Below are 27,754 nucleotides of genomic sequence, written 5' to 3' on the forward strand. Positions count from 1 at the left end.
TTTCTAGGAGAAATTTATCTGTTTTGCAAAGGAGCAGATTCCTCAATATTTCCCCGAGTGATAGAAGGCAAGGTGGACCAGATCCGATCCAGAGTGGAGCGCAACGCAGTGGTGAGATGCGGGCGGCGGCCTCACGCCTCTTCTCCCTCGTGGGGGGCACGTTCCTGCTGGGTGCCACCTGCCCTTGGGCGGGCGCCACCCTCTGCAGCCCTCCGCTGGTGTTTGGGGGTGAGGGCGTCCAGAATGACAAGCACATTGTGACGGTCTTGAAGAAAATAGATCTTTATGCTGAGGACTTCCAGTGATTGGCGGCTAATGCTTTCCCTTGTGACCTGTTGGGTTTCCTTCTCACGTTTTGTTCTGAAGTGAGTGCTCAGTCTGTTCTAGGCTCATCCGAGTTCTTCCATCATCGGAGTTTTGTTCCATTTTGTGGCTGAAAAATATTCCACCGTGTGGATGCGCTGTATGTGCCCCACTGTGTTTATCCGTCACCTGTTGGTCGGCGCTTGGGTTGTTTCCACCTTTTGGCCACTGGGAACGGTGCCGCTGTGAACAGGGGTGTGCTTGTATCTGTCTGAGTTCCTTTGATTGTGTACCTAGGAGTGGGATGGCTGAGTCACCAGGTCATTCCAATATGTTTCACTTTTTAAGGAAATGCCAGACTGTTCCCCAGAGGCTGCACCGCTTCGCATCCCCACCAGCAGTGCGTGAGGGTTTCAGTTCCTCCACCTAATCGCCAGCACTTGTTATTCTCCATTTTTGTTAACTGTAGTCACCCTGGTTAGGTATGAAGTGGTAACTCATTATGGTTTTTGTTTGCATTTCCCTAATGACTGAAGATGTTGAGCACCTTTTTAGGTGCTTATGGACCATTTGTATCTTCTTTGCAGAAATGCTTATTCAGGGTTTTTGCCCATTTTTTAATCAGGTTTTTTTTTCTGTTGAATTGTAGGAGTTCTTTATATATTCAGAATACTAACACCTTATCAGATGTATGAATTGCAAACATTTTCTCCCAGCCTGTAGGTTGTCTATCACTCTCTTGACAGTATCCTTTGATGCACAAAAGTTTTTAATTTTAATCAAGTCCAATTTACTTTTTTGTTGTGGCCTGTGCTTTTAGTGTCATATTTAAGAAACTGTTGTCAAATCCAAGATCATAATTTGTCCCTATGTTTTTTTCTGAGAGTTTTATAATGTAGCACTTATATTCAGGTCTTTGATCCATTTAGAGTTAATTTTGCGTGTGTGGGACAGGTAAGGGTCCAGCTTCACTCTGTCACATATGGATGGCTGCTTGTGTCAGGACCGTTGGTTGAACAAGACTGTTCTTTCCCTGTTGGATGGTCTTGGCATCCTTGTCAAAAATCATTGGGCCACATGTGCAGCTGTTCATTTTTGAGCTCTCGGTTCTGTTGCGTTGGTCTATGTCTGTCTTTACGCAAGGACCACCCCATTTTGGTTACTTGTCCCTTTCCGGTGAGTTTTGAAACCAGGAAACGTGAGTCCGTCCTCCAGCCTCGTTCTTTTACAAGATTGTGGTCTACTCTGCGTCGCTTGAGATTCCCCATGAATTTCAGGTGGGTTTTCCCATTCCCACAAGAATGCCATTGGAGTTGTGATAGGCGTTGTTCTGAACCTGTAGATCACTTTGGGTGGTGTCGTCATCGTGGGATATTAAGTCTTACAGTCTATGAACACAGGATGCCTGTCCACTTACTTAGATCTTCTATGATTTCTTTCAGCAACATATTGTAGTTTTCAGTCTATGAATCTTTCACCTCCATGGTTTAACTCATTCTCGGGTATTTTATTCTTTTTGATGCTACTGTAAATGGTATTGTTTTCTTAATTTCCTTTTTGGATTGTTCATAGTGTGTAGAAATGCAACCGCTTTTTGTGTGTTGACTTTGTATTCTGCACCTTTACTGAATTCGTCTTTTAGTTCCAACCATTTTTTTTTTTTTTTTGGTGGTGGAATCCTTAGAGTTTTCTACATATAAGATCCTATCATCTAAGAACAGAAATAACTTTATGTCTTCCTTTCCAACTTGATACCTTTTTTTTTTCTTGCCTGATTGCTCTGGTTAAGACTTCTGGCGCCATGTTGAATGGAAGTGGCAGAGGCAGCCATCCTTGTCTTCTGCCTGATCTTAGGGAGAAAGTTTTCAATCTCCCCCCGTTGAGTATGATGGTAGCTATGAGTTTTCATATATGGCTTTTATCAGGTTGAGGAAGTGCCCTTCTATCCTAGTTTACTGAGTGGTTTTATCATGAAAAGCTGTCGGGGTTTGTCAGTTGCTTTTTTGCATCTATTGAGATGATCATGTGAGTTTTTCTTCTGTGTTCTATTTATGTCATATATTACATCGATTGGTTTTCATATGTTGAATCACCCTTGCATCGCTGGGATAAATCCCTCTTGGTCACGTATATAATCCTTCGGACATACTGTTAGATTCAGTTTACTGAAATTTTGTTGAGGATTTTTGCATATATGTTTGTAAGGGATAATATTCTGTAATTTTCTTTCCTTGTGGTGTGTTTGTCTGGCTTTGCATATCAGTATTGTTTTATATACAGTGTCCAGGGTTTTAGTAATACTTTGCAGGAAGAATAGAGAAAAGTATTTCTACTCCATGTTTCCACAAGGGGAAGTCCCATAGCTGCTTTTAAAGGCAAGGTTCTATTTATTTCTGAAGTTTCTGCTGACCGTTCACACCAGCTCTATGTTCTGGGACGGCTCTGAATTACTATCCTCGTAAAACCTCTTTCTTATCGTGCAGTTCTTCTGGCGTAAAATGAAGTCATATACATATTTCCTGTGCGTTTCACCTCTTAGGAGAAGTCAGAGGATCCATTCTGTAGCTCGAGTTCATGTCTCTGATCTGTACCTTGATCACCATGGATACTTCCGATCCAACTTCAACCACTTTTTTTAGCAGAAGTTACTGAGTTACTATTGTGTGCCAAGGAGTCGGGGGTGAAGTAAGACAGTGCCAGCGACCTGAGAGCTCCCACCCCACAAAGGAGACAGACAGGAGGGCAGCGAAGTGGGCAGGGAGTGGACCCGGGAAGGATGCAGGGGAAGAACATCTCTGTGCTTTCACGGCTCAGGGGTGGAGAGGGACCTGCCTCCTCAGAGAGGCGAGCGGGCTGCTTGCTTGCTCCCCTGGGACGGGACTCGGCATCTGGATGGTGGGCGGTCACAGAGCTCAGTGCCTTCCCAGAGCGTCGGACACACAGATGCTGCTTTTGTCCTGCTCCTTCCCGGGGGCTCCCTTCCCACCTTCAGGCTTCCGAGAGCTCCGGGGACAAGAGGAGCTGTTAACCCGACCGTGATCGTGTCCTTCGGCTACATCTGGAGGTTGGAGAAAACATGAAGGATGTGAAGCGTTCCCTGAGGGCGATGGGACGTTAGAATTCATAGAGTGGAAAACCTTCAAATCTTAGAGACCAGTGTTCTCACAGAATTTGGACTGGCTCATTTCAGGGGATCTGTAGAGTTGGGGCTGAAGGAACAAGGGAAGCAGAAGGGGATCGTCCAGGGTCGCCAGTCGGGCCGTTGTGATGGTTGCTTCATCGCGACCAAAGGAAACGTCTGTTGACACAGTGAAAGTGCTCTGTGTGGCGCCTTCGAGTGCCCGGCTTCCTGGTGCCCTGCCGGCTGGTGTGTTTGCCCTGTGTGCCCTGACGTACAGAATTAGTCTTAGGTTCTTATTTTACTCTCCTGTGGACCCGATAGGTTTGATCAGTAACCGTGTGGTTTTCCTTCGGTGAGACCCATATAAGATCAAAGTGTCGCACAGACTCCCCACGTAAAGCGTCACTTTAGAAATATCACTTGATGGGACTTCCCTGGTGGTCCAGTGGTTAAGACTTTGAGCTCCCACTGCAGGGGGTGTGGGTTCAATCCCTGGTCAGGGAACTAAGTTCCCACATGCCATGTGGTGTGGCCAAAAAAAAAAAAAAAAAAAGAAATATCACTTGATATTTACTATAAATTGCAAATTGCTATCCTAAAAAAGGTTAACTCTTCATTTGTCAAAATAAAAGAACAAAGTCTTATCTTTCGACGGCCCTGGTTTATATTTTGTATTCCCACGCTTACTAGTTTGAAAACTTTATCATCTACCAGGATTGTGTATATTTAAGGTGGATACGCTTCACTTGCAGATGACCAGTCCCTCGAGGGTGGGTTGGTTTCTTGTTCTCTGGTTAGTCACTCGAGCTGGACGGGGGTGTCAGGAAGGCTTTGGGAAGTGATATTCAGCGAAGTGACCCTCGAGTTCACATTAAGTGCCGCTTTGTGTCCTGCAGGAGGGGCTTCGGACCTTGTGCGTTGCCTACAAAAGGCTCATCCAGGAAGAATATGAAGGCATCTATAAGCTGCTGCAGGCCGCCAAAGTGGCGCTTCACGATCGGGAAAGGAAATTAGCAGAAGCCTATGAGCAGATAGAGAAAGACCTTATCCTGCTCGGTGCTACGGCCGTGGAGGATCGGTAAAGGCTCGCCGCGCTCGTCTTCAGAAATAATAATGTTGCAGCGGGATCGCAGGGGCGCTTCGGGCGGAGCCCCACAGCCGGCGTCGGCCGCACCCGGTGAACGCGTTCACGCGTCAGGACCGGGCAGGCCACTTGGTTGCCTGGGGTAATAGCACAGGGGGTCAGGCTGCGCTATTGTGATGTTTGACTTTCCACGAATAAAAGGCCCCCAGAAGAAACCAGAAATGGTCAGCATTTTCACACCATATTCTGAATAGTCAAGCTACAAGGCGATGCTATTCAATTATTCTTTAGAATGGAATCAATAACTAATCTGTTCCTCAGTTTGTCACTAGTTCTTCCCAAATACAAATGTAAACATGTTGGATCTTAACATTCTCAGCGGTCTTGTCATCACTCATTGAAGGAATTTAAAATAATGAAGTAGAATATTGCAAAAACTGACAATAATAGCTGGTAGAATTCCTGGGTCCTTGGAGGAACTGGGGAGAAGGGAAGGCTCTTAAGGGTGGAGGGATCCTTGCCTGCACAGCCGAGGACCCTCATGGGGGTCCTGGGAGCTGATGCACCCGGAGGGAGCTGGCACCTCAGGACATTGAGAGTAGATCCCCGGGGATGGGGTGGAGGGGAGGGGTTGAAGTGATGATATTTGATTACAAATTATTTCTTTGATGAAATTATTTCAAATTATTTCTGGCAACATCTTTGCAAACCACTCTGGGCCTCGGTTTCCTTTTTGCAAAAAAGGATGAAATGAGAGATGTTTTTTTCTGCCTCTAGAATAGTATGATTATATCATCTCCAGACTTGACCTAGGAAGTTTATCCCAGAGTCTAACCAGATGGTTCCAGTCAGAATCCGGATCCTTTCCTTGCCTTTCACTCAGCACTGGACACAAACACATCACTGACACACATCTATCAAAAACTAAGACTCTAAAATCTAGAAAACACAGCAGGCCCCCAAGTGAGGCAGACGTGGTTTTGATGCCAGACTTCCACGGATGGCAAGACAGCCTGACCAAGGTCAAGAGGGCCGTTTATCCTCAGACATGTGTCGTGGCCTCTGCAAGCTGTGGGTTTTCTACACGTAGACCAGGATCCTAACACCGTCCTCATCCTGTAAGGTTCTGGCAAAGACAAAACGTCTCGGGCGAGTGCTTCCCGCGGCATCTGATGCGGGGCGAGCCTGCGAGGCCGTCAGCCCGTCCCAGAGCCGTGCCTGGCATTTCACGTTCTTTAGGGGAACCTGGGCTCCGATTTGATACGTGGCAAAATTAGAACAGTTTATGCACAATGAAAAGGTCGTGAGTGTCACCTCTTTTCCAGGTCCCGTTTTTCCCTGGTTAAGACTTTTTTGGTTGGTGGTTATGACGGGCCTTCTTATAATAGCGTAAAATCCTCTCTAAGTAGCAAGTCCCACCAGGCAGAAAACTGTGTGCTCGGCAACTGTTACTCGTACAAGATGCCGTTTTGTTTCTTAATATTTTATCCCTGTGGATTTTCTGGTATTAGGAAGTGTTTTGTTGTAAAAAGTTAATACTGTAACCAGCCTCGGGTCCTTTACGGTAAATCACGAGCCAGCACGGCCGTGCTTTTTAATTTGGGGGCAAAAAACTGAAACAGTTCGGTAGATCACAAGTTCTTGGAATTCTACACTTGGTTTGCTGTGTCCACGCTGACGGGTGCGTGTTGTCCCCCGCCCCCCGCCCCCCAGGCTGCAGGAGAAGGCGGCCGACACCATCGAGGCCCTGCAGAAGGCGGGCATTAAGGTGTGGGTGCTCACGGGTGACAAGATGGAGACGGCGGCCGCCGCCTGCTACGCCTGCAGGCTCTTCCGCAGGAACACGCAGCTGCTCGAGGTGACCACCAAGAGGCTGGAGGAGCAGAGCCTGCACGACGTGCTCTGCGAGCTGAGCAAGACCGTCCTGCACTGCAGCGCCAGCCTGACCCGGGACAGCTTCTCAGGGTAGGCGGGACGTTTGCAGAGGACTGGGCAAGCTCCGCGGGCAGGGCCGTGGCCTCAGCTCCCTCTGTGCGGACGTGGTCCTGTCCTCTGGCCTCTAACAGCATCCCGTGGTCGGGACCATGACCAGAGCTGTTTCTCTTTAGCAGCTGTGACATACATGCCTTTTTGCATCAGAGCGGGGTGTGTGTGTGTGGTGTGTGTGTGTGTGTGTGCGCGTGCATGGGGTGATTCCCGTCTGCTTCTACGACACTTGCGGGCTGCATCGTGGATTCCTCAGGGCATCTACCAGGGCAGGAGGGAGACGTGAATAATTCATGGTCGTTTGTCGATTAAGACAGAACAGTGTACGCCCGACAGTTGTTTTTTCCAAGAATGTTCACCAGTTTATTCACATTTTATCCATGCTGTCCTTGCTGGTTTTAGATGTATCATCTAAGATTAGATTTCATTTGAATCATTTCAAGTTTTCATTAATTTAGGTAAAGCAAAGACAGCTCTCTAATCATATGTGGATTTAAAATTATTCATTTATAAATAGTACAGCAGTATTTCCCTTTGCCCTATCTGCAGAATTCCTTTTGGGGATTAGAGATATTCCTTGTAATTTTGAAACCCAGCAAAGAGAAATTACGACCACGTTCTTTCCAAGTCAGGTCACCCGGGCAGAGTCGCACGGAGGTATTAGTTGTAACAATAAAGACTGTGGTTGGCTGAGGTGGCCAGGCAGTTCGGGAATGAAGGCCGATCTCTTCGATAGCGGGATGAATGCTCTCCTTCTGTTGTCAAGAAGTACCGGAACACGCCCAGGAGTCCACAGTTGCGACCGTTGTTTGCTTTGCCTCAGTGAAATGAGAAAGTTTAATTCACACACAATTTTAAAGTGTAATCAAAGGCCTTACAGCCACTAATCTAGAGACTGTATTATTACTGACAAAACAAGAAAAACCATTTTCTTAATCCTGAATGTGTAGCATCTATAGATAACCCCAAAAAGTACATAGTCTTCTCAAATCTCTGGATTTAGTTATTGAGTAATTTCTCTGGTTTGTATGATCTAACAGACTCTCAGCCGATGTGCAGGACTACGGTTTAATTATTGATGGTGCCGCGCTGTCCTTGATAATGAAGCCGCACGAGGACGGGAGCTCCAGCAACTACCGAGAGCTCTTCCTGGACATCTGCCGGAACTGCAGCGCCGTGCTCTGCTGCCGGATGGCGCCCCTGCAGAAGGCCCAGGTCCGCCGCCCACCAGGAACCAGCTAGGGATCCCCGGGGGAAGGGGTTACGTAGTGAGAGCCGTTCATGAGCCCTTACAGCCTCTGGGGGTTTTTTTAAATCTAGCAAAGCACCTCCTTTTAAAAATGGAAGCAAAAATGATAGAAATTGAAACGTGAGACTTAACTCTGCTCGCTGTGATTAGTAAGCGTTGATGGAATCAGATGGATGGTCCTTCCGGGTGCAGAGATCAAGGGAGATGCTCGTCCCGTCTCTCACGTAAACAGAGCTGTATCAAGGAGGTAGAGCCGTCTGTAAGAGTCTGTACGGAAGCCGGGACGGAGGCAGCTGCAGTCGAGCACCTACTGTGTGCCGATTGCTGAGGCAGGTGCGAACCCACCGACCCTCACGGTAACCCTTGAGGCGAGGGGGGCTGTGCTAATTTTAGGAATGAAGTACCTAAGACAGAAAATCGGGAGAACCTGCCTGGCGGGATGATTTGGAAAGTGGCCGTCCGAATCGGCTTCCGCTCTGTCGGACTCCGAACTCACGTTCTGCCCATTGCACCACACTCTTGTGGAAACACCACCTGACGTGTGTTTTTTCCTTAATGTTTTTTTTTTTTTTGTCTGCGTTGGGTCTTCGTTGCTGCACATGGGCTTTCTCTAGTTGCAGTGAGCGGGGGCTACTCTTCGTTGCAGTGCGTGGGCTTCTCATTGCAGTGGCTTCTCGTTGCAGAGCACAGGCTCTAGGCACGCGGACTTCAGTAGTTGTGGCTCTAGAGCACAGGCGCATGGACTTCAGTAGTTGTGGCTCTAGAGCACAGGCTCAGTAGTTGTGGCACATGGGCTCAGTAGTTGTGGCTCTCGAGCTCTGGAGCACGGGCTCAGTAGTTATGGCGCACGGGCTTAGTTGCTCTGCGGCGCGTGGGATCTTCCTGGACCAGGGCTCGAACCCGTGTCCCCTGCATTGGCAGGTGGATTCTTAACCACTGCGCCACCAGGGAAGCCCCCTGTTGTGTGTTTTTAAATATTTTTGAAAGCATATGGGATACGAACGTGAGCATGTGTGCCTTTCTGGTGTTGGTAAACCTAAAACGGTCCCAATTCTGTAAACCACATTTTAGATAAGGGAGATCAGTTTCTCTTGAGTTGCTCACGAAGGAAACTGTCAGCTTCTCAGACTGACCTAGCGCTTAAGGTGAAATACGGAACACCACGTGCAAAGGGGTCATTTTTCGCGTCCTTGCATGCATGCTACACTGATCTGCCCCGTGGCAGTGTCACTAAGCATGAAACACGTAAAGCATCGCCCTGGGGTGATTCTCAGTGAAGAAAAGCAGACTCAGGCGTTCGTGTACATTCTGTTTGGGATAAACATGGTTTCATTCCCGACTGTCCCTCTTAAGTGTGTGACTGTGTGTAAACCTTGTACAGTGACGTCCGGAACAGAACTAAGGATGTCGTTTGGTCTTCACATGTTACTTGGTATTTCTTTTAGGTTCTTAAGTGACTTTTGCAAACTTTTATACCAATTAGTGTCTCAGTCTTGAAACAAGAAGGCAGTCCACACATTTTTTCCTCATCTTTTCAGTCTTACATCGTGGAACCTTATACTAAGGCACATAAATAGGAAAAAAGACTGTAAAGAAGCAGACTAAAAATTTGGAAATTATTCATTGCCTTGAGTTGTCAGACTTGGTTTTGCACACATGACAAATTTGAAAAGTAAATGAGCAGCTTATTTTAAAAAATAGATGCTTGAAACCAGATAGCTTGGAATAGCAGTATCTTCTAACGGAATGCAGCGTTCACACTCCCCCCCGTATATTTAAATCTGTTTCCCCCACGTTTACATAAGGAGTTGAGCAGCCCCTGCAAATGACTTCCTGGATTTCACTCTCTGTCCTGTCTGCCCACCAGCCTGCTCAGCTCATCTTACTACAGTCATTTCTTAGCTGCTTTTGCTGAAGTGTGTTTCACTTGCGACGTCAAAAAGATTTTATCCTAAGTGGATAAAATAGACTGCATATAATAAATAATTCACTTTAAGTACATAGTTGTTTCATTTTTCCTTGACTAACTTGACATCTTTGTCGTTTCTGCCTAGTTAGTGAATGACCTTTGCAAAAATAAAACAGAGACGATAAAATCTGCACTTACTTCTTTTCCAGATTGTTAAATTAATCAAATTTTCAAAAGAGCACCCTATCACTTTAGCGATTGGTGACGGCGCAAATGACGTCAGCATGATCCTAGAGGCCCACGTGGGCATAGGTAAGCCCCTCGGTTCTGCTTCCCTGTGCCTCTTGGTAACCCGGGTTTATCACGCAGCTGGACGAGAAAGGACACAGCCAAGGCAGGGCCATAGAATTTAGACACACGTTCAAGGACACTGTCTGTGACACAGAGCGTCCGTGACTGGAAATCCGACAGTCACGGTTCAGCCTCTCCCCATTTTGCCTGTGTCCGTGTCCACCTGCGTGGTGTTGAGAAAGGCTTTACTCAGCACGTTTGCTCCCTTCTTGTAGGCATCATTGGGAAAGAAGGTCGCCAGGCTGCAAGGAACAGTGACTATGCGATACCGAAATTTAAGCATTTAAAGAAGATGCTACTTGTTCATGGGCACTTTTACTATATTCGAATATCTGAGCTTGTGCAGTACTTCTTTTATAAGGTAGGAAGGCTTTCGTTTCCCCTCTCACGGTCTCAGAGCGTGTGATCGATGGCTCGTCTGTCACGATGCCCCGAGGCTACAGGGGTGATTTGTCCATGGATAGAAGTGACTGTCAGAAAGGAGGGGGTAATCGTAGGACCACGGGAGCAAACGCCCAGCTCTCTTCGCAGTCTCAGAACTGAATGTGGGACCAGTGAGATAAGGGCTTAAAACGCTTGAGGAAGGGGCATTCTTTTATAGTTCCTTGAAGTAGTTTCTCCTTCTTTAATGCGGTTGCATTCTTTCCTGTCTGTACTGACACCGACGTTGCCGCCTCATTTCTCTGCCACAAGCTTCCCTTGAGTCTGTCTGATCTCAGGGTGACCAGAATGGTCCCGTGTGCACTGTGGGAGCCCCTGAGATGAGCAAGGAGTTTTAGAGCCATTGCCCGTCTTGCTGGAGAATGTGGGGCACTTTGCCCAGGTAGAGTGTGTCACGTGGCCAAGCTCTGTGACGGGATAGAAAAGTGACATCTCTTACAATGTGCCCTTGATTAACATGCGTGTGACTTGTCTTTCAGAATGTCTGCTTCATTTTCCCTCAGTTTTTGTACCAGTTCTTCTGTGGGTTTTCACAACAGGTGAGTCCTGTTGCCTGAGGTCGAGCTCACCTGAGCCTTATCCCTCTTCCCTGCATGTGTCTGTGGTGGGCGGAGGGTGGACGGCAGGGCATGCAGGCCAGATGACCCCCCCGTTCCGTCGCTGATCTTCTTTCATCTAAAGCAACCAGGACCGGGGAAAATCTAAGCTTGGAGGTGGCGATCAGAATTGCAAACTTTTATGCAACTTTCCGTTGTTGCAGGTTTGGAATGGCAGGACCAGGTGGGTCCGCCGTGATTTTAATCCAGACTAGTCGACGTCCTGACACTTTGAAAAATGCCCTGTCCTTCTGTATCTGTAGGAAAATGGCCCTGTGTGCATTTTATAACGCTCGTGCCTGTGGCCCTTTGTAAATGGAAACTACACGTGCATATTGAAACGAATCATCCGAAAGTCTTGTCGAGATGCCCGGGTGCTGTTTTCACGTGGCTTTTCGGTCCCGCAGACCCTGTACGACACTGCCTACCTGACTCTCTACAACATCAGCTTCACCTCCCTCCCCATCCTGCTGCACAGCCTGACGGAGCAGCACGTCGCCATGGACACGCTCAAGAGGGATCCTGCCCTCTACAGGTACCTCGAGCAGGCAGCCGCTGTAGGCAAGGAGAAGGACCGGGCAGCCCTGCCGCGAATCCGGATAATACTTGGTTGAAGTACTTAAAAGCCAGACGATTCAGTGTCAGCTGACACACTCGCTTCCACAGCAGATTCTTCAAGCAGGAAGCCATGTGATTTAAGTGAATATACTCCAGACAGAGGATTTGTGTTGCGTTTGAAATGTACACGTTAAGCCAGTTTGTATTTTACCGTGGTTTTCGATGGTTATGAAAGAACTTGGGGTGAGAGTTTCTATCCCCTTGTGACCCCAGTAAGTTTATGGCCTAAACGATCCTCGCAGGTCCAAATAGGTTCCATTCCGTGAGAAAAGAGAAAAGTTAACATATCTGATCTCAGGGTGCTCTGTTCTGCTAAAAAGTATTCTTAATAACAAGGAAACGATTTTTCTGCTATTTCAGAACTGCTCCCCAGGATCATTGGCCGATTCAATGTGTCACTTTATTGTGGCTTTGTAAATTAAACGTGTTATTTTCAGAACATTTTAGATGCACATGTGGTTGTAAGAAATAGGAGAGAGATTCTGTGAGGTTTTGTCCCATTTCCCCAGTGGTAACGTCTGACAGACCGCCCTGCAGAACCGCAGGACAAGGTCACAAGCGGGGCACCGACGCGACACGCCCAGCCGTCTTCCTGTCGTGTGCTCACGTGTGTATGCACTAAATTCTGTGCCGGCTTTGCCCATGTGTGAGTCCTGTGCCCGCACAGTCAAGACACCTCACCAGCCCCACGGCCTACATCAGAATCATTAGCCGTTAAACGGGGTCTTGAAGCGTTGGGGTCCAAAATAATCCCTGTAGGTGATAAAAAAAAAAGCAAGCTCTGCGTTTGTCACGTGCATTTAATGATACAGGAGTAAGTCTAAGAGAATAGGGAACCCACACCATTTTAGACACACACCCGGAGGGAATCCTGCAGCTTCTCTGTCTTATTGAACTAAACTGACAGGTGTAGGAAGCCCTGTCGTGAAATGCGCAGCCTGGTCCAGGAAGCCCGCGGTCTTGGCGTTTGGATGCCAGCGTGTCCCTGTGTCCTGTGTCCTTCCTTTCGGAAGCAGAGGTGTGAGCGCTGGCATCTTTCTTCCTCTAGTGATGTCACAGTCCAGTTTTGAGAAGTAAAATATTCAAACAGAGATTGTTCAGGAATATCCGTATGTAGTAAAATGCAAAGTCTGGAGAGCATTTTGCTTTTGCTCCCAGGAAGCTCAAACTTAGTGTCTGTTGGTCCTTCCCACTGTATCAGCTGGGGACGTCACCCCTCACACCTCAGCGTGTTTGCTCCCTTCTCACTGTGCTTTGACCGTGCTGGTTTTGGTTACTACAGCTTTGTGCTACAAGCTGTCCCAGGGCCTTTCTGGGACCAGGTGTGGTGTTGAGTGAAGTGACAGGCGGTGTGGCCAGAGGAGCCGCAGAGCATCAAGTGTGGCTTGGGGGCGTGGCCAGTCGTGAGGCCCACCTGGCATCCCACAGGCTCCGTGCGTTCAGAGCGTGTGCTGGCCAGTCGAGGGGTGGAGATGGGGGTCTAGCCGCGACGTGGACAGGCTGTGTGGGGTGACCCCAGGCGGGAGACCAGGAATCCCGTGCTCGCGGCCGGGCTTCTCCAGGACCCGCTCTTCGGGGCTTGGCTGAGCGGGTGTCGGTAGGGGCCCCGCCCCCTCCGAGGGCCCTCCTTCTCCTGTCCCTGCAGCTCTGCCACCTCGGGACTCTCCGTGAGTCAGGGGCCCCCGGACGAGGACGGCGGCCGCAGGGCCGGTGGACACAGTGGGGGCTGAGTGGGCGCGTGTGCCCGGACGCGCTCACAGGTTCCCACCCTTTGCCTCCCCCAGAGACATCGCCAAGAATGCTCTCCTCTGCTGGCGGGTGTTCATTTACTGGACGTTCTTAGGCGTGTTCGATGCTCTGGTGTTTTTCTTCGGTGCTTACTTCATGTTTGAAAACACAACCGTGACCAGCAACGGACAGGTTAGTACGGAACTGGGTCGTGTCATCGTGGCTCCGGGATTCTTTGGGGACAGAGCTTGAATCCAGCACGATCCCGGGTCAGCGCAGTCTCAGCACAGCCCGTGGGGACCGTGTCTGGGTGTCTGCTCCCCAGCTGGATGGAAGGGACATGATGGCAGAGTTCTGCCGACTGTAGGGACACCCTTCCTGAGCGGTTCCAGGCTTTAGTTCTGTAGCTTACTCACCGTTAGCTATATATCTAGTGGTTCGATTTGATCGTTGAGACGTGGCTTATTAAATATGGGAAATAATTTAGTATTTAACCCATTTTAGTGTTTGTTCACATCCTTAAGTATCTGTTTACTTCGCAACAAGTAGATTTACACTTTCCTGGTAGACGTTCAGCGCTCTGGTTTTTTGCATAATTTCTAGGGGTTGTTTTATTTGTATCTTGCTTTTTTCTTTTTGCCATGGCTTCCTTCCCACTCTCAGATAGTGACCACCAACACACACATGGTAAGAAATCTGTGGGTGCGTCCTTTGTGTTTTTGGAGTGCGTTACAAATAAAATATTTCTCGAAAATATTTTCCAACGTGACTCCCTTTGTGTGCTTTGTCGGTAGAAATGCTGTTAGTTGCTGCCCCACGTCTGTAGGACTGGGGTCGTCCCAGAAACCTGTGTGTCCACTCGGGTCACTGTTGCTGAGGTTACTCCCTGTATTTCCACGTTGGGGACCACCAGCGGGGTCAGTGATGTTTCTAAGTGGACTTGATATGTTTGGACCTCCCTTGACCTAAGTAAGTAGGAAGACACACAAGCATGTGAGGCTGGAGGGGATGCTGCTTTGACCGTGGCCAACCTCCAGCCCCGCCTGCTTCTGGAGAATATGAGAGGCCCGGGGCCCGGCGCCCTGCTTCTGACCTGATGCCCCAGGGTCCACGTAAAGAAGGGGAGCTTGTGAACAGAGGTTTACTGCATGTCCTGTTTGATGGGACACCTCTCTGCCCGTTTGTCCCTCCACGTAGCTGGCCTGAAGTTCAGAGTCTTGCTGTGTGTTGGCCCATCAGTTTCTTTTTTCTTGTGACTGCAGGGTACAGTCATCTCTCGTTATAACTGAAACCAATTTTTCCTAAATTGATCTTGAGGATTTTTCAAAGTCTTATTGCACTTTTCTAAAATCTTCACATTTTTCAAGAATTTACACTTCGTCTTAGTTGTAGTAGAATAGCTCCCGGGTGCCACGAGGCCATAACGTATCAGTAGTTGAGTCGAGCTGTCTTAGCGTTTGCTCTGATGCATCTTTAGTGAGATTCCCTTGCGGGCCCAGCTTTAAGTGAGCACCTCACATGTACCTTAAAGAGCTCAGACTCTGCGTCCCGGGCATCCGTGGTCCCAGGATCCAGGCAGTGAGTCGCTTCTGCAGGCGTCACCCTCGCTCACCAGTCGCTCCTTCAGTCAGACAGTTTCACGGTGTTAAGGCCGAGCAAGTGGAAGTTCAGGCAGATGAATACTCTACGAGGTCAGGGAATTAGAGCTCAAACCCAGGGTATGTGTTTTAGACCACGCAGAATCGCTTGACACTCACATCACGTGGTGACATGGTTGGCCCTGCTCTGCAAGCCCACAAGAGGGCGGGTGTGAGCAGGGAGGGGCCATGCACCCTGGACACAGGTGCTGGTCGCCCGAGGGGCCCCAGATGCAGGCCTGGGGGGCCTTCCCTGCACGAGGCTGGGCCACATCTCCTCCTGCCGCTGCTGTGGTCAGAGCTGCAGGCCCGGGTGCCTTGAGGCCCTTCCCGTGAGCCAAGGGCTTCTGCCGTTTCCTGTTTCTCTGCTACTCGCTCCTGAGGGCGCCCTGAGCCACCATGGAACCCGGATCCCAGCGTCTAGAAGGGGTCTTTCCCGTGAGACGGTCACGTACCATCCCTTCCCTGCCTGCCACCTCTGCACCTTTGCTCAGCTGTTATGGGACAAAAGGGTTGGTTAGAATCTGGAACGATGACAGGAAGGGAGAGCGAGGTAGAAAGAACGCCAGTGGGCTGGGGCCCTGTGCTCACGGGCCAGGAGCTCTGAGGCCCCCGTGGGAACGGAGTCAGCACAGGCCACGCACATCCTGTCACGTGAGAAGCTCCTGAGATGCACGGTGATGTCAGGAAGCAGCGTGTGCGACAGTCGTACCAAGTGAGGTGCTGGACCTGGGCGTTGGTCCACAGCTGTGCCTTGGGTCACTGGCGCCCGGGGGACGATAAACAACCCGCAGACGTAGAGGCGTGAGAGCAAGGCCAGCGCTAAGTGGAGGGACACCTGCGGGGACCCAGGGTAGACCTTTATCACCAGGAGGACAGGAGCCCCAGGGCCACGCGTGGCGAGTGCGCCCCGTCGATGGTCTGACTCTAGACCCCCGCGGTACCTCGGGGCCTCCGCACAGAGCCTTCTCGCTCTGGATCACTGAGTCTTAAATTCTTGTTTGTTTGTCAGGTAAGGGGGTTGCATCCCTTGCGAAACCAAAAATGATACTGTAGGTTGGTTCTGTAGCAATTCAGACAAAGCAGCAAGCAGAGCTGTAAGTCCAGGGCGGCCTCAGGGGGCTGCTGATGTCCTTGGCCTTGGGCAGCAGGTGGTTCGGTGAGGATAGCGGTCATCTCTGTCCTCTTCCAAGGAGGACGGGCGTGTCTTCTTGGTGGGACATTTTAGCTGCCCTGTTCTAGTGGTGGCCGGGAGGCGACCCCCAAAGACCTAAGTCGTTCTGTCGGCGTGTCCGTGGATCTGCTGAGAACAGTCGAATCATTGATAACTTCTGAAAAAGAGAAATTCACTTGTGGAGCGTTTTCCGCACAGACGTCAAGAGCTGTATTATTTCTCAAGTAAGAATATAAGACAATGATTATTTTATTGTTGAACTGCGGGATATTCCTAGGTGAATGCTTGAAAGTTTGGGGCGCGTTGTAATAGAAGCCAGTAAACATCTAGAGAGCTGGAACGTGAGCTGTCCCCAGCGGGCTGAGGACGAGAACACCAGCCTCTCAGCAGAGGTTCCCAGTCAGCACGTGAAGCGAATGTCGTAGATGTTCCTTGTGAATGCGATCTTGAGAAAACACAAGACATGTTTGTCGTGGGATATTTTTACATGCAAAAATTAAACTGCTCTAGGCTTTAGAGCTTCTGTGAGCAGTAAGATTTCCTACAAGGTAGTCCTGAGGAAGAGGAGAGAGGGCGGAGTGGGAGAAGGAATTAAACTCGGACCTGGTTGCGGGGGAGGTGGGAGACCTCCTACTGAATCCTCTCCTCTGAGCGAGGCCCAGAAGTTCACGACGTTCTCCGCGGAGACACGTGTTACTTTAGGAAATCAGCCCTGGGGCTTCCTGGGGGCTGGGGAACTGATATCACTCGGGAAAAAGGCCGTCCCTCAGGACACCCCTTTGAGAAAGGGGATTGGAGCCCCAGTGAATCACTCCCAAAGTCCATAGAAATAATGGCCAACGAATTCAATAATACATTGAGTATCAGCTGGACCCGAGGGCTCCCTTAAATAAGGAACCCCAGAGGAGCTTACGGAGGTGTTACCGTGATCACCTCCCAGTGAGCTGCGATAGCTGGCGGAGGGCACAGGTGAAGGTGGGCAGGTGTGCAGCCTTGCCCAGGTTCCAACCCAAATGCCCGAATCTGATTCAAGGTACTTGTGCTTTACTGCTGTTCGCCTGTAAAAACCACACCCTGTGTTTGGCTGGGCTGGGCGTGGATCCCAGATCCACCAGAATCCACCGAATCCTAGGAATCTCGGCAGTGCCTCGGGAAGCACCGTCCTGCCCCTCTCGGGAAGAGATGCGAAGCCATTTGAGTGACTGAAACTTTGTCCCCGATTGCGATGCTGCTGGAGATGCCCTGTCACTCTGCCACTCGTAGTCCACACCCACATTTGCTGTTATCTAACAGTTTTGTAAAAGATCCCTGAATCCCTGTCAGGCAGGGGCGGCAAACACAAAGGCTGTGAGGGCTTCTGCCCTTGCAGCTGAGCTGGCGGTGCCCGCGGGGTTCAGAGCCGCCCCCTCCCTGCACCTTCACCTCTTGCTTTTGGCTAAAAACGGTAGCTTCCAATGAAAAGGAAGCGGGCGCTGCGTCCTCCTGCGCCTGCTGGCCACTGCCGAGCTGCAGCCCACCTCAGAGGTAAAATTTCCTGCCCCCGACATTAAGCATTGAAGAGAGAGCCCTGTTTTTGAGGGTTTCCCAGCCTGGGCACTGTTGCCGGTGAGGCCAGGAGTTCTTGGTTGTAGGGCTGCCCCGCTGCAGATAGCAGACCCCTGGCCTCTGCCTCCTGGATGCCAGGAGGGGATGCCCCCTCCCCCGAAATGTCCCCAGACACTGCAGGTGCCCCCCACCTCGGGGACAGAATCGCCTCCAGGGAGGGCCACTGTGGCTGTGGATCTGAGCCCAGCTTTGATCACGCCGATGGAGCGAAGAATAAAGTGATGAGGGTCCTTAAGTCTGTTCCCTGCAAAAGTCCTGGCGCTTCGGGTTTTCTCCTAGAATTCTGCAAGTAGGTTCTTGCCTCGGTAAACACCTCACAAGGCCTGCAGCCCACATGCTCGCCTGAAGTGAGTCGCGTGTAGGGATGTTCCTTTGGTTGAAAACTAACCACGCGGGAAAGCAGTTTTTATTCCGGCTGGTAATGCTTTGTTTTCTCGTAAAGAAGAACTAGGAGCGTTTTCTGAGAGGCCCAGCTCGCAGAATCCGACAAACCAGAAATGGGTCGGCTCTTAGGCGGTGTAGAAATCTCAGGGAAGATAACTCTTGTAAAATAACACGTCCAAGAGGCTGGTTTGTCCCCGGGAGGAAGACTCTGAAGTGGCTGGTGTTTCCTTTTGCTTGTGTCTGTGTCTGTGGGTGAGAAACGTGTTGTCCCCTGGTCGGACGTGTGTGCTCCCCTCTGGCCGAGCCCACATCCCGCCGGGGCCTCGTCCGGGGGCCGCTGCGTGTCCGAGGTTCTGGCCGCAGACCTGCCCCGGGCCCTTGTGCAGCTCTGTCGTGTCTCCCCTCCTCCGTTTCCATGACTCCCACGGGGCCGCATCCCGGTGATGCCGCCCGCAGGGGACAAGGCTGTAGCTCTCACCGCTCCCAGGACGATGGCAGCAGTGGTTTGCCTTCCGAGCCGACAGGTGTTTGAGCTGAAAAGAGACTAGACACGCGCTCTAGCGAGCGTGGGCTGGGCCGCCGGGTAAAGGTCTCGTCCGCATGAAACACGAGCGGGAGAGCGGGGTCGGCCCCCTGCGGACCGTGACTCTAGCTCGCAGGCGTGTCCTGTCGTCCGCGTGAAACACGAGCTGGGGGAGCGGGGTCGGCCCCTGCGGACCGTGACTCTAGCTCGCAGGCGTGTCCTGCTCTGGTTTGTAAGCAGGGCCGCCGTGTGCGGGAGCAGCAAGGGGGCCACACTGGGGGCGGCCGTGCAGGAAGGACGGGGCACCCAGCGGGAACCACCACCCGCCCCGGCGATGCAGCGGGATCCGGGGCCTAGCGAGCCGGGCTCGGCCGGCCTCCCTCCCACGTTTTGGCGACATCGCGGGGTCTCCACGTGTCTGGGGCTGGAAGTGTCAGGCGGGGCCGTGGGAGGTGCTCTCTGCCCCTCGTGCGGAGTGCGAAGGAGGAGAATCCGTATTAGTGGGAGACGACGTGGACTCTTGTCTCCACAGGTATTTGGGAACTGGACCTTCGGGACGCTGGTTTTCACAGTGATGGTGTTTACGGTCACCCTGAAGGTACATCCCCTGACCTGACGTGCTTCCTCCGGGCACAGTCAGCCCTCCTAGTGAGTCGTGACCCTGACCCTAACGTTGCCGGGGTCTTCTCCCCACCACCAACTTGGCCCCGGCCTCGAGGCGCAAAGGTCGGAATTGCACAGAAGGTGCTGGAGGGAAGGAGCCTATTCTGTGGGAAGGGATGGGTATTAGACTTCTTTTAAATGGCCATCTGCCCCACCCCTAGTAGAAGCAAAATCCATCTTAATTGGAACAAATTAATGTACCATGGAAAATTTAGCTCTTTTTCGAGTCAGGTCGGATTCTTCCTGGAATCTCATTATGAAGGTCCCAAATCCTACCAGCCTGAGTCTTGGAAAACCCCAGAGCAACGTCCCGGGTGGAGCTATGACCAGCGCCTTGAGCCGTCGCCCGGGTCGCCCTGTGGGAGCATCTCCCTGGGATCCAGGCAGACTTACTGGCAATGTTGAGACTCGGAGGCCGTGGGGAACCCTTTCTCTCCATTGGAACCTAAAGTGTGTTTTCCCCAAACAGGTTTATGTAGGCATTTGGGCTAAAAATTAAGGCTGTTTCCATTCTCTTCCCGCTTCCTTCCCCCGCTGTCAGGGCTCCCAGGGCCACGCCCAGGTAACACCACCGTCAATCACCTTTTCCCTCTTTCAGCTGGCGCTGGACACACACTACTGGACTTGGATAAACCACTTTGTGATCTGGGGGTCGCTGCTGTTCTACGTCGTCTTTTCCCTCCTCTGGGGAGGAATTATCTGGTATGGAGTTGATAATTATAGAATCATCATTATGTTACTGGCCCCGCAGGGGGCGAGGCGGGTGTGGTCCCTGCTCCTTTCCGCCAGGTTCTCAGTGGGGGAGACAATCTGCATCACATGTGTGACAGGGGAGGAACAGACCGGACACTACAGCAAGGGACCTATTTCAGATCAAAGGTTGGGGAAGGCCTCTCCAGAAAAGCTGTTATTTAAGCGGAAACCTGGGAGGAAAGCACTGTCATCACCGTGGTGGGTGCGCCCGGGGAGCTGGCCTGGGCCGAGGCAGTCGGACCCCAGCCAGAGCCCTTCCTAAGGAAGGGAGCCCCACGTGCAAACACCTTGGGGAGGGGCCCGGCAGGGGAAGGAAGGTCCAGCCTGCCGGCCACGTAGGACCTAGACCCCAGCCTGCCGCCATCGAGGACTTTAAGTAGAGGAGCATCAGAGTCCGACTGCACTTTTAGGAAGGTCGCCGTGGCTGCTGTGTTGAAAGTGAACTTGGGAGTGGAACACAAACAAGGCAACTGGTCTAGAGACCATTGCAGTACAGCGGTCAGTCCTGACGGGGGCAGCAAGTGTCTGCCTTTGCCGGCGCTGTTCCCTCCGCCCAGACGTCCTTGCTCACTAGCCTGCCTGGGGAGCGCCTGTTCATCTTTCGAAACCCGGCGGCCCATCAACCTCATCCACTCTTCCCTCGAGTCACCTCCCAGGCGGGCATTTCCACCTGGTCCCCCAAGCAGCTGTTCCTCCCCCTGTCACAGCGCATGCCGGATTTACCTGTAATTCTCCCGTTTACGTTTCCACCTCCCGCATAAGATGGAGAATTTCCTGAGCAGGGCTGGGACTGGGGGGAGGCGAGTGAGGCCCGGGACCACAGCCTGGCCGAATGGGAGGCCAGAAGCAGTGTCCCCTCCACCTGGCGTCCCCAGTGCTGACCTCGGCTCCCGGGAGGGGCAGGCGGCCCCTGAAATGGGGGAGAGGCTTCCCCGGTCCATCAGGTCCCCACGTGGAGGTTGCTGAGCTGACATCCACCCAATGACCCGCTCTCTTTCTGACCCCCGAGTGGCCAGATCCATGCGTTGCACATTCTTGGAGACCAGGAAATCCAGGAAGACCAGACCAGCTTTTGGTGGGTTTCCAGCAGCCCTGCCCCAGGCCACAGATCCCTGCGGTTCTAGCGAGCTCTCCAGAGCGGCTGTGTAAATGGGAGGCTCCCCCGAAAACTCCCAGGCCAGCTCCTGGGCCTTGGGGCTTCAGATCCGAGAAGCGGTGTGACTCAAGTTTAGTATCATCACTGCCCCTTTCCAGAGGCTTTTGTGATCCACCTGGCAGGAGAGTCATTTCATTCTTTGTATTTTTATGGAAATTAAAAAAATATATTATGGCATAATTTTTTTTTTTTTTTTTTTTTGCGGTACGCGGGCCTCTCACTGTTGTGGCCTCTCCCGTTGCGGAGCACAGGCTCCGGACGCGCAGGCTCAGCGGCCATGGCTCACGGGCCCAGCCGCTCCGCGGCATGTGGGATCTTCCCGGACCGGGGCACGAACCCGTGTCCCCTGCATCGGCAGGCGGACTCTCAACCACTGCACCACCAGGGAAGCCCCTATGGCATAAATTTTTAAGTATTTAATCATTCTGCTGACGCGGGCAGATACGAACGCGTGAAGATATGCATGCTTGCTTATCTTCTCCATATTAATAGCTATTGCGCAGATATGATTCTAAGGTACAAAAAATATCACCTACTTCATCTTTTAAAATCTTTCTCGCTGTTCTGAAACTGAACTTTGGGGACTTGTTTTCCCCTTTGGGATGACTTCATAGAATTCCTCTCCTTTTCCCGTGGGTTAACACGCAGCGTTACAGGGAGAGGTCACAGCCCAGTGTTTCTGGGGTTAGTCCCCGCAGACAGGCTAGGTGGCTTGTCCAGTGACTGTCGTGACAAAAGTGAAAACTCCCAGAACACATGGGCTCTTCGTGCAGGTGGAGAAAACAGACCAGGATTTCGGTGTTTCTCCTGCCATCGTGTTACGTTTCTCCTTTCCCTCGACGCTGCAGGCCGTTCCTCAGTTATCAAAGGATGTACTATGTGTTCATACACATGCTGTCCAGCGGCCCCGCCTGGCTGGCCATCGTCCTGCTCGTCGCCGTCAGCCTCCTTCCCGACGTCCTCAAGAAAGTGCTGTGCAGGCAGCTGTGGCCCAGCGCCACCGAGAGAGTCCAGGTACCACCCCGGGCGCCGTGGGGCAGCCCTTAGAAAGGGGAGCAGGAAAGGTTTGGGTTCGGAAATGCGGTCAGTCCACCGTTACTAACGAATTCCATGATGACACGTGGTTTTACGCCTGAACCTAGACGACCAGTGGTTAGACTTGAGTGGCTAGTCCCTGAACTAAGAAAAAGATTAAGAGAAAAAGATGAAGCCAATACAAAAGGCAAATTGGTTTTTGTACATTTTTAAAAGTTTTTTCAACTAATCATTACCTTGAAGGTAAAATTGCATTATTTTTAGGGATGGTGGATTTGGCTCAAAGTTTAGCATTTATTTTGGAAAATTCTGGTTATGAGTAGTTCGGGCTGTTGTTTTCCACACTCCCAAATGGAAGCCAACAAGCTGAATTCTGGATCCAGGAAAGATGAGAGATACGAAGGATGCCAGGACCGGCATCAGACACAGGTGGTACTCAGAGCTTCCCAAGAGCGCTCTGGCCCTCCCCGGGGTTCCTGGGGAGGGGGTGTCCCCCGTCCCCTTACCCCTGTGACCCCCCGCTACCCTCTCACCCCTGTGACTTGCCCTTGGTGGTGCAGGCCTCAGGAGGAGGAGGAAGGATGCTAGTGAGAGGGCAGAGGCCACAGCAGGGCCCGTTGCTGCAGGACACTTGTCTTACCTGTAGCAAGGTGCTTGTGCAGGTGAAGGGGGCGGGGCATGCAGGTGGGGAGGGACAGGAGGGAGGGTGACAACAGGAGAGGGCGAGTGGCACGTCCTGGGGCCGAGTCACTGGGAAGCCCAGGGGCCCCGTGGTCTCAGTCCCCAAGTGCTGTTAGCCGGCTTTAGGGCGGAAAGCAGGTGGACCTCCAGGGGCTGGAGCCGCAGTCGCGGTGCTTGCCCCTGCTCCCCTCCCAGCAGGTGACGGGTCGGGTGGGCAAAGCCTTCAGGTTCCTGGTGCTGGTTTAAAATGCTGAGTGCAGTGCCCCAGCCCTGGGGATTCTGCTGGGCTTGCATAGTCGGTGCCCAGACGAACGCAGGAGGGGTTAGTGCAGGTCCACGTCTGACAACTTCATTACGAGTTGCGCAGTCGTCCAGGGCTGTTCCCAGGCGGGACACAGGCGGGAGTGCTAGGGGAGGGATCCCGCCCGCCTGGGCTGGGCCGGGCCACGGGGCCGGTGTGGCCTGGTTTCCAGTGGCTGCAGGGACGTCCGGAGGCTGCCGCCCGTCTCACTGGACTCACCGCCTTTTCTTGTCTCTTCCCTTCTTCGTTCCTTTCGTCTTCCGGCCTCTTTGCCCAAATAACCACCTTGTTTAACGATGTGCATGGCCTCCTGACCTCTGACCTCTGACCTCTGGGACCGGCAGACTAGGAACCAGTGCCTTTCTGTCGAGCAGCCCACCGTCTTTATGCTTTCTCAGACTTCCAGCAGTCTGACTTTCTAACGGAACAAGGTGACGCTTTTCTGTCTTTTTGCATGCTTGGGACTCAGTCGCAGGACCGCACAGGGTTGACGGTTAAGCTCGGAGCCGCGCTCGCAGGCCCGCCCCAGGCAGCACCGGGCCGCTGGCGTCGGGGACGCAGGGTGCCGGGCGCCTGCCGTCCGCGCCACTGACCGGTGCCTGCACGTGTCCCTGGGGAGCGTCAGAGCCCGCGCTGCAGGCGGGACTGAGGGCCTCCGGAGAGACCAGACTCAGGCCATGGCACCGGGCTGCAGAGAAAGCCAGGACAGACGTGTCTGGGGTCAACTTTTTTACCAAAGTCCCTCTTAACTTTTTTAAAAAGTCTGATCATTTTTAGAAAAAGGCGCTGACCTTGCCTTAAAGGGCCGTAGCGCCCCTCTCTCAGGCACATAGAGCCATTCACACGGCATTCTGTGGCCGCCGCCCAGGATCAAAGGCGTTTGTTCCAGCGGCAAGGCTTCGGGGACACGGCGTGTCTGTTTTCAGTCGTTTGTGTACCTGGTGCCTCGTTTCTGTGTGCTCCGAACCAGGCACACTTTGAAGATCTGTGTTTGGTGTTACTGAGGCAGCTTGCTTAATGGGAAAATGCCTAAAGCAAAAACAAAAACAAAAAGGCTTTTTCTTCTCTAATAACTGTGCATATGCTACACAGCTTTAGCACTGCTTTTTAACTAGCAGGATGGTACAATTTTTAAGTTCAAGTAATTATTGGCGATCGAAATTTTTTTAATCTGATGCCATCAGAATTTGTTAGAGTAAGTTACATCATTTCATCTTGCTGTTCACACACTTGAAAACATTCAGGATGAAATTATTAGGAACATTTTAATAAGTCACAGGAGGTGCTTATGAGATTGGTTGAATCATGCCAACTCCAGGCTAAAACTGAATTCCTCTGACTGTTGATGGGGTTCATTTAGAGTTGATTTGCAGACGCCACACTCTGGCCGCTGGGAGAAGGGACCCGAGCTCTGTGTGTCCGTAGCCGCAGCCGTGACCCCAGGGTGCCTGGAGCCTGCACTCCGGGCACTCACAGGGTCAACGTGTTGTTGCTGGAGAACCGTCCAATTTCTGCAAAACTTGGGAGGAACAAACACTTGACTAGCCGTTTTGTGGGACGTACTGCGTTTGAGATGGATGGCTTTTTCTTTTCACCTGTCCTATTAAAGCGAAAAACATGGCAGGCACCGTGTGTGTACACACAGAGGTCATTTATATATACGTGTGCATTTCTGGCTTCTACATCCGTTTGCACATACCGTCGTGTGCGTTTCCGCCCCTGCAAAGAGCAGCCACCCCAGCGCTTGTCTGCTTCACCCCCTCCTCGCCAGAGAACGTTCTGCAGCTCACGCTTGTGATTCTTCAGCTCCTGCAATTCTCTTCTTCCTTGTTACTGAGAAACTCATACAGTTTGACTAGAAAATCTCAGTGTTCAGATGCCTGGCCCCGCTGACCTGTGGCCCTGTGACTCCTTGCACCTCCCAGATTCTGGTCTCAGTCCGGGACTCCTCTGTTTGACCAGAGACGGGGCCGAGGGACGGGGTCGGGCAGGCACACAGAGAGTGACAGGCAGGTGGACAGAGGGACAGGCACACAGAGAGGGAAAGAGGGACAGGCAGGCACACAGAGCGGGCTAGAGGGACAGGCACAGAGCTCCTCCCTTGGGGCCGGGTGCCCGCTTGGGGAGCCCAGCCGTGCCGGGGTGGTCTCGGGGAGTGGGCAAGGCCCTTAGCCAACGCCCCACTCTGGGCAGCAGCCTCCCCGGTGGCCCGGCCCCCCCTCCGCGGGCTCAGCGTCTGTCCTCGCCTTGCAGAGGAGCTCGAGCCGCCGAGCCCCGGCCGACGCCGCGCCGAGCCCTGACCGGCCTCTCCTGATGGACCCCGAGCCACGGCCGCGGCGCGAGTAGCTGGTGGATAGGTAACGGCCGCCCGCGGGCAGCCCGGTGTGCTGTGCTCTGCTGACCGCGCGGTTTTCCTCCAGAGTTTTGCGTGCTGTGCTGTGTCTGTTAGGTTCGTGGTCCCAGAGAAAGGCTTTACACGTGGGTTCCGTCCCAGGTAAGTGGCCCACCCGAGAGGCCGGCCGCGTGGGCTGCGTGCCGTGCACACACACGCACACGCCTGACACCTGTGCAGTGCACGTGCCGGGTGGACATCGCCCCACGCGTGTCCGGTGTGTGGCGTCCAGAGCACAGTTCGTTCATTCTCATCCGTGTGGTGGGAATGGCTTCACCTGAAAGGTCCATCAGGAAAGACCACCTTTCGAAGTCAAAAAGGGGATCTGGAGTGAGCGGCCCGAGCCTTGGCCGGGGCAGGTGTCCAGCAGCGCCTTCAGTGTCCAGAGCAGACGTCTCCCGCCCAGCTGCCCCTCCCCTCCCTGCCCGTTCGACCGGAACACATGCGTGGGCCGGGTAGGGGGGATGCCTCTGGGGGCGCTGGGTAGGGCGAGGTCAGCATCCCCATTAGAGAAACTGCAGCCAGTCCGGGTCCAGGGAGGGGCTTCGTGTTTTCACGCGTGTCTTCTGCGGGACGGTGGGCCCGAGAAGGGGACACGATCGCAGCCGGGACGGTCCACATGCCTCCTCCGTGTCTGGTCCAGCTGTGTTCAGGGGAGCCCAGGCCGGGGCAGCGAGGGCGGCGGCCACGTCGGGGCGTCGGGTCAGACGACGGGTGCTCGATGGGATTCTCGCGGGGGTCCCGGCACTGACTCTGTCCTTTCTGTTCCCGACAGACCGCGTGCTTGGTGTCAGGACCACCTCTCGGGAGTCACCCCCTTGCCTCTCTGTAGACCCCAGCCCTGGGCAGCGCCCTGGAAGGGCGGGGGGCGCCAGGCCCCCTCCAGCTCAGCCTCTCCCACTCCCCGCGTCCCCACCAGGCTACAGACCCCGCTCCCGTGGCCCGAGGGGAGACCGGATGCATGGATCACGGGTCCAGCCGCTAAGAGCCGCACGGTGAAGGGGGCAGGACAGGCGTCTCCGGGTGGCGACCAGGCAGGACGCACGCGAGCCCTCGGTGCACCCCGTGGGAGCAGGATCTGGGGGGATCGCGCTCCCCCCCCGGGTGGGACCGCACCTCGACCTCTTGGGAAGCACAGCTGAGCCTTGCAAGCGGGGTCGGGTCTGGCCCCTCCTCCCGGGCCCCAAAACCTCTGCTTTCGGAACCAGCCCAGGGACGCCTCAGGACCGGCACCCCTCCCTCCCATCCGTCCGCTGCTGGCACCGGGACCTGCGGTAGCGAGGCTGACCGCGGACGCGTCTGGTCCCACGTCCCTTCCTCCGCGGGGCTGGGGCCTGTGTGCTTCGGCACCGCCTCCTGCCTCCCCCCAGCTCCCTACGCGAAGAGGGGAACCTATCCGGTAAAGCTTCCGGCACAGGTTCCGGGCAATTCATCTTCCCGCTCCCGAAGATGCGGCTCACCGGGGCGCCCTTGCTGCGAAATGCCCGTCTTGGGGGTCGAGGGGAAGGATGGGGTCTGGGTGCCGGAGGCCGGCCTCTGGTGTGGTGCTTAGGCCCCCATTAAGAGTGGTCGGTCTCCCGGCGGTGTTGTCCCCCAGATCTGTGTCAGGCCCGCAGGTCTGACAAGGCGGCCTGGGCGACCTGAAAAGCAATATCGCAGCCTTCGCCGCCACGCGCTGGCTCTGACCTAACCCTGCTCTGTCGGGGGTCCTATCCGTGTCTCCGTTGTGGGGGTGAACCGTCAGAAGGCAGCTGAGCTGTAAACTCCCTGTGACTTTCCTGTACCAGTATCTTATTTCTGGAAATAACCCGTTCGACATAGCCTTAATAGTCCGTAAAGAAGACATTTCAGTTTGAGATTCAGAGGGTAAAACCAATGGCTTTTTAGGAAAGGGTCACCCAAAAGCTAAACATTGCCCCCGCTGGATGCATGGGTGGGATTTAGGGATGTCGGTTGGGGAGTGAACACTGAGTCTACTTCCGAGATGCTCGACGTTAGGGGTTTCGGGAAGTTCAGATTTCAGTTTGATTGTATAATGTTCACCTATAAACTGTTTGTTTAAAC

General features: G+C 52.8%; 1 protein-coding gene across 1 annotated transcript in view; it reads left to right on the forward strand.

Annotated features, from left to right (window-relative positions):
• ATP11A (ATPase phospholipid transporting 11A) overlaps positions 1-23,720 on the forward strand; it is a 55,027-nt gene extending 31,307 nt beyond the window's left edge. Inside the window, exons 18-30 of the mRNA XM_065895949.1 lie at positions 8-111; positions 4,321-4,502; positions 6,222-6,473; positions 7,535-7,709; positions 9,862-9,964; positions 10,219-10,364; positions 10,924-10,983; positions 11,448-11,575; positions 13,443-13,578; positions 19,242-19,307; positions 19,971-20,074; positions 22,130-22,295; positions 23,643-23,720. Coding sequence (XP_065752021.1) covers positions 8-111; positions 4,321-4,502; positions 6,222-6,473; positions 7,535-7,709; positions 9,862-9,964; positions 10,219-10,364; positions 10,924-10,983; positions 11,448-11,575; positions 13,443-13,578; positions 19,242-19,307; positions 19,971-20,074; positions 22,130-22,295; positions 23,643-23,720 — 1,700 coding nt within the window. The remainder of the gene's footprint in view (positions 1-7; positions 112-4,320; positions 4,503-6,221; positions 6,474-7,534; positions 7,710-9,861; positions 9,965-10,218; positions 10,365-10,923; positions 10,984-11,447; positions 11,576-13,442; positions 13,579-19,241; positions 19,308-19,970; positions 20,075-22,129; positions 22,296-23,642) is intronic.
• Positions 23,721-27,754: the final 4,034 nt, after the last annotated feature.

This window comes from Phocoena phocoena, chromosome 18, assembly GCF_963924675.1.
Source record: "Phocoena phocoena chromosome 18, mPhoPho1.1, whole genome shotgun sequence".
Lineage (NCBI taxonomy): Eukaryota > Metazoa > Chordata > Mammalia > Artiodactyla > Phocoenidae > Phocoena > Phocoena phocoena.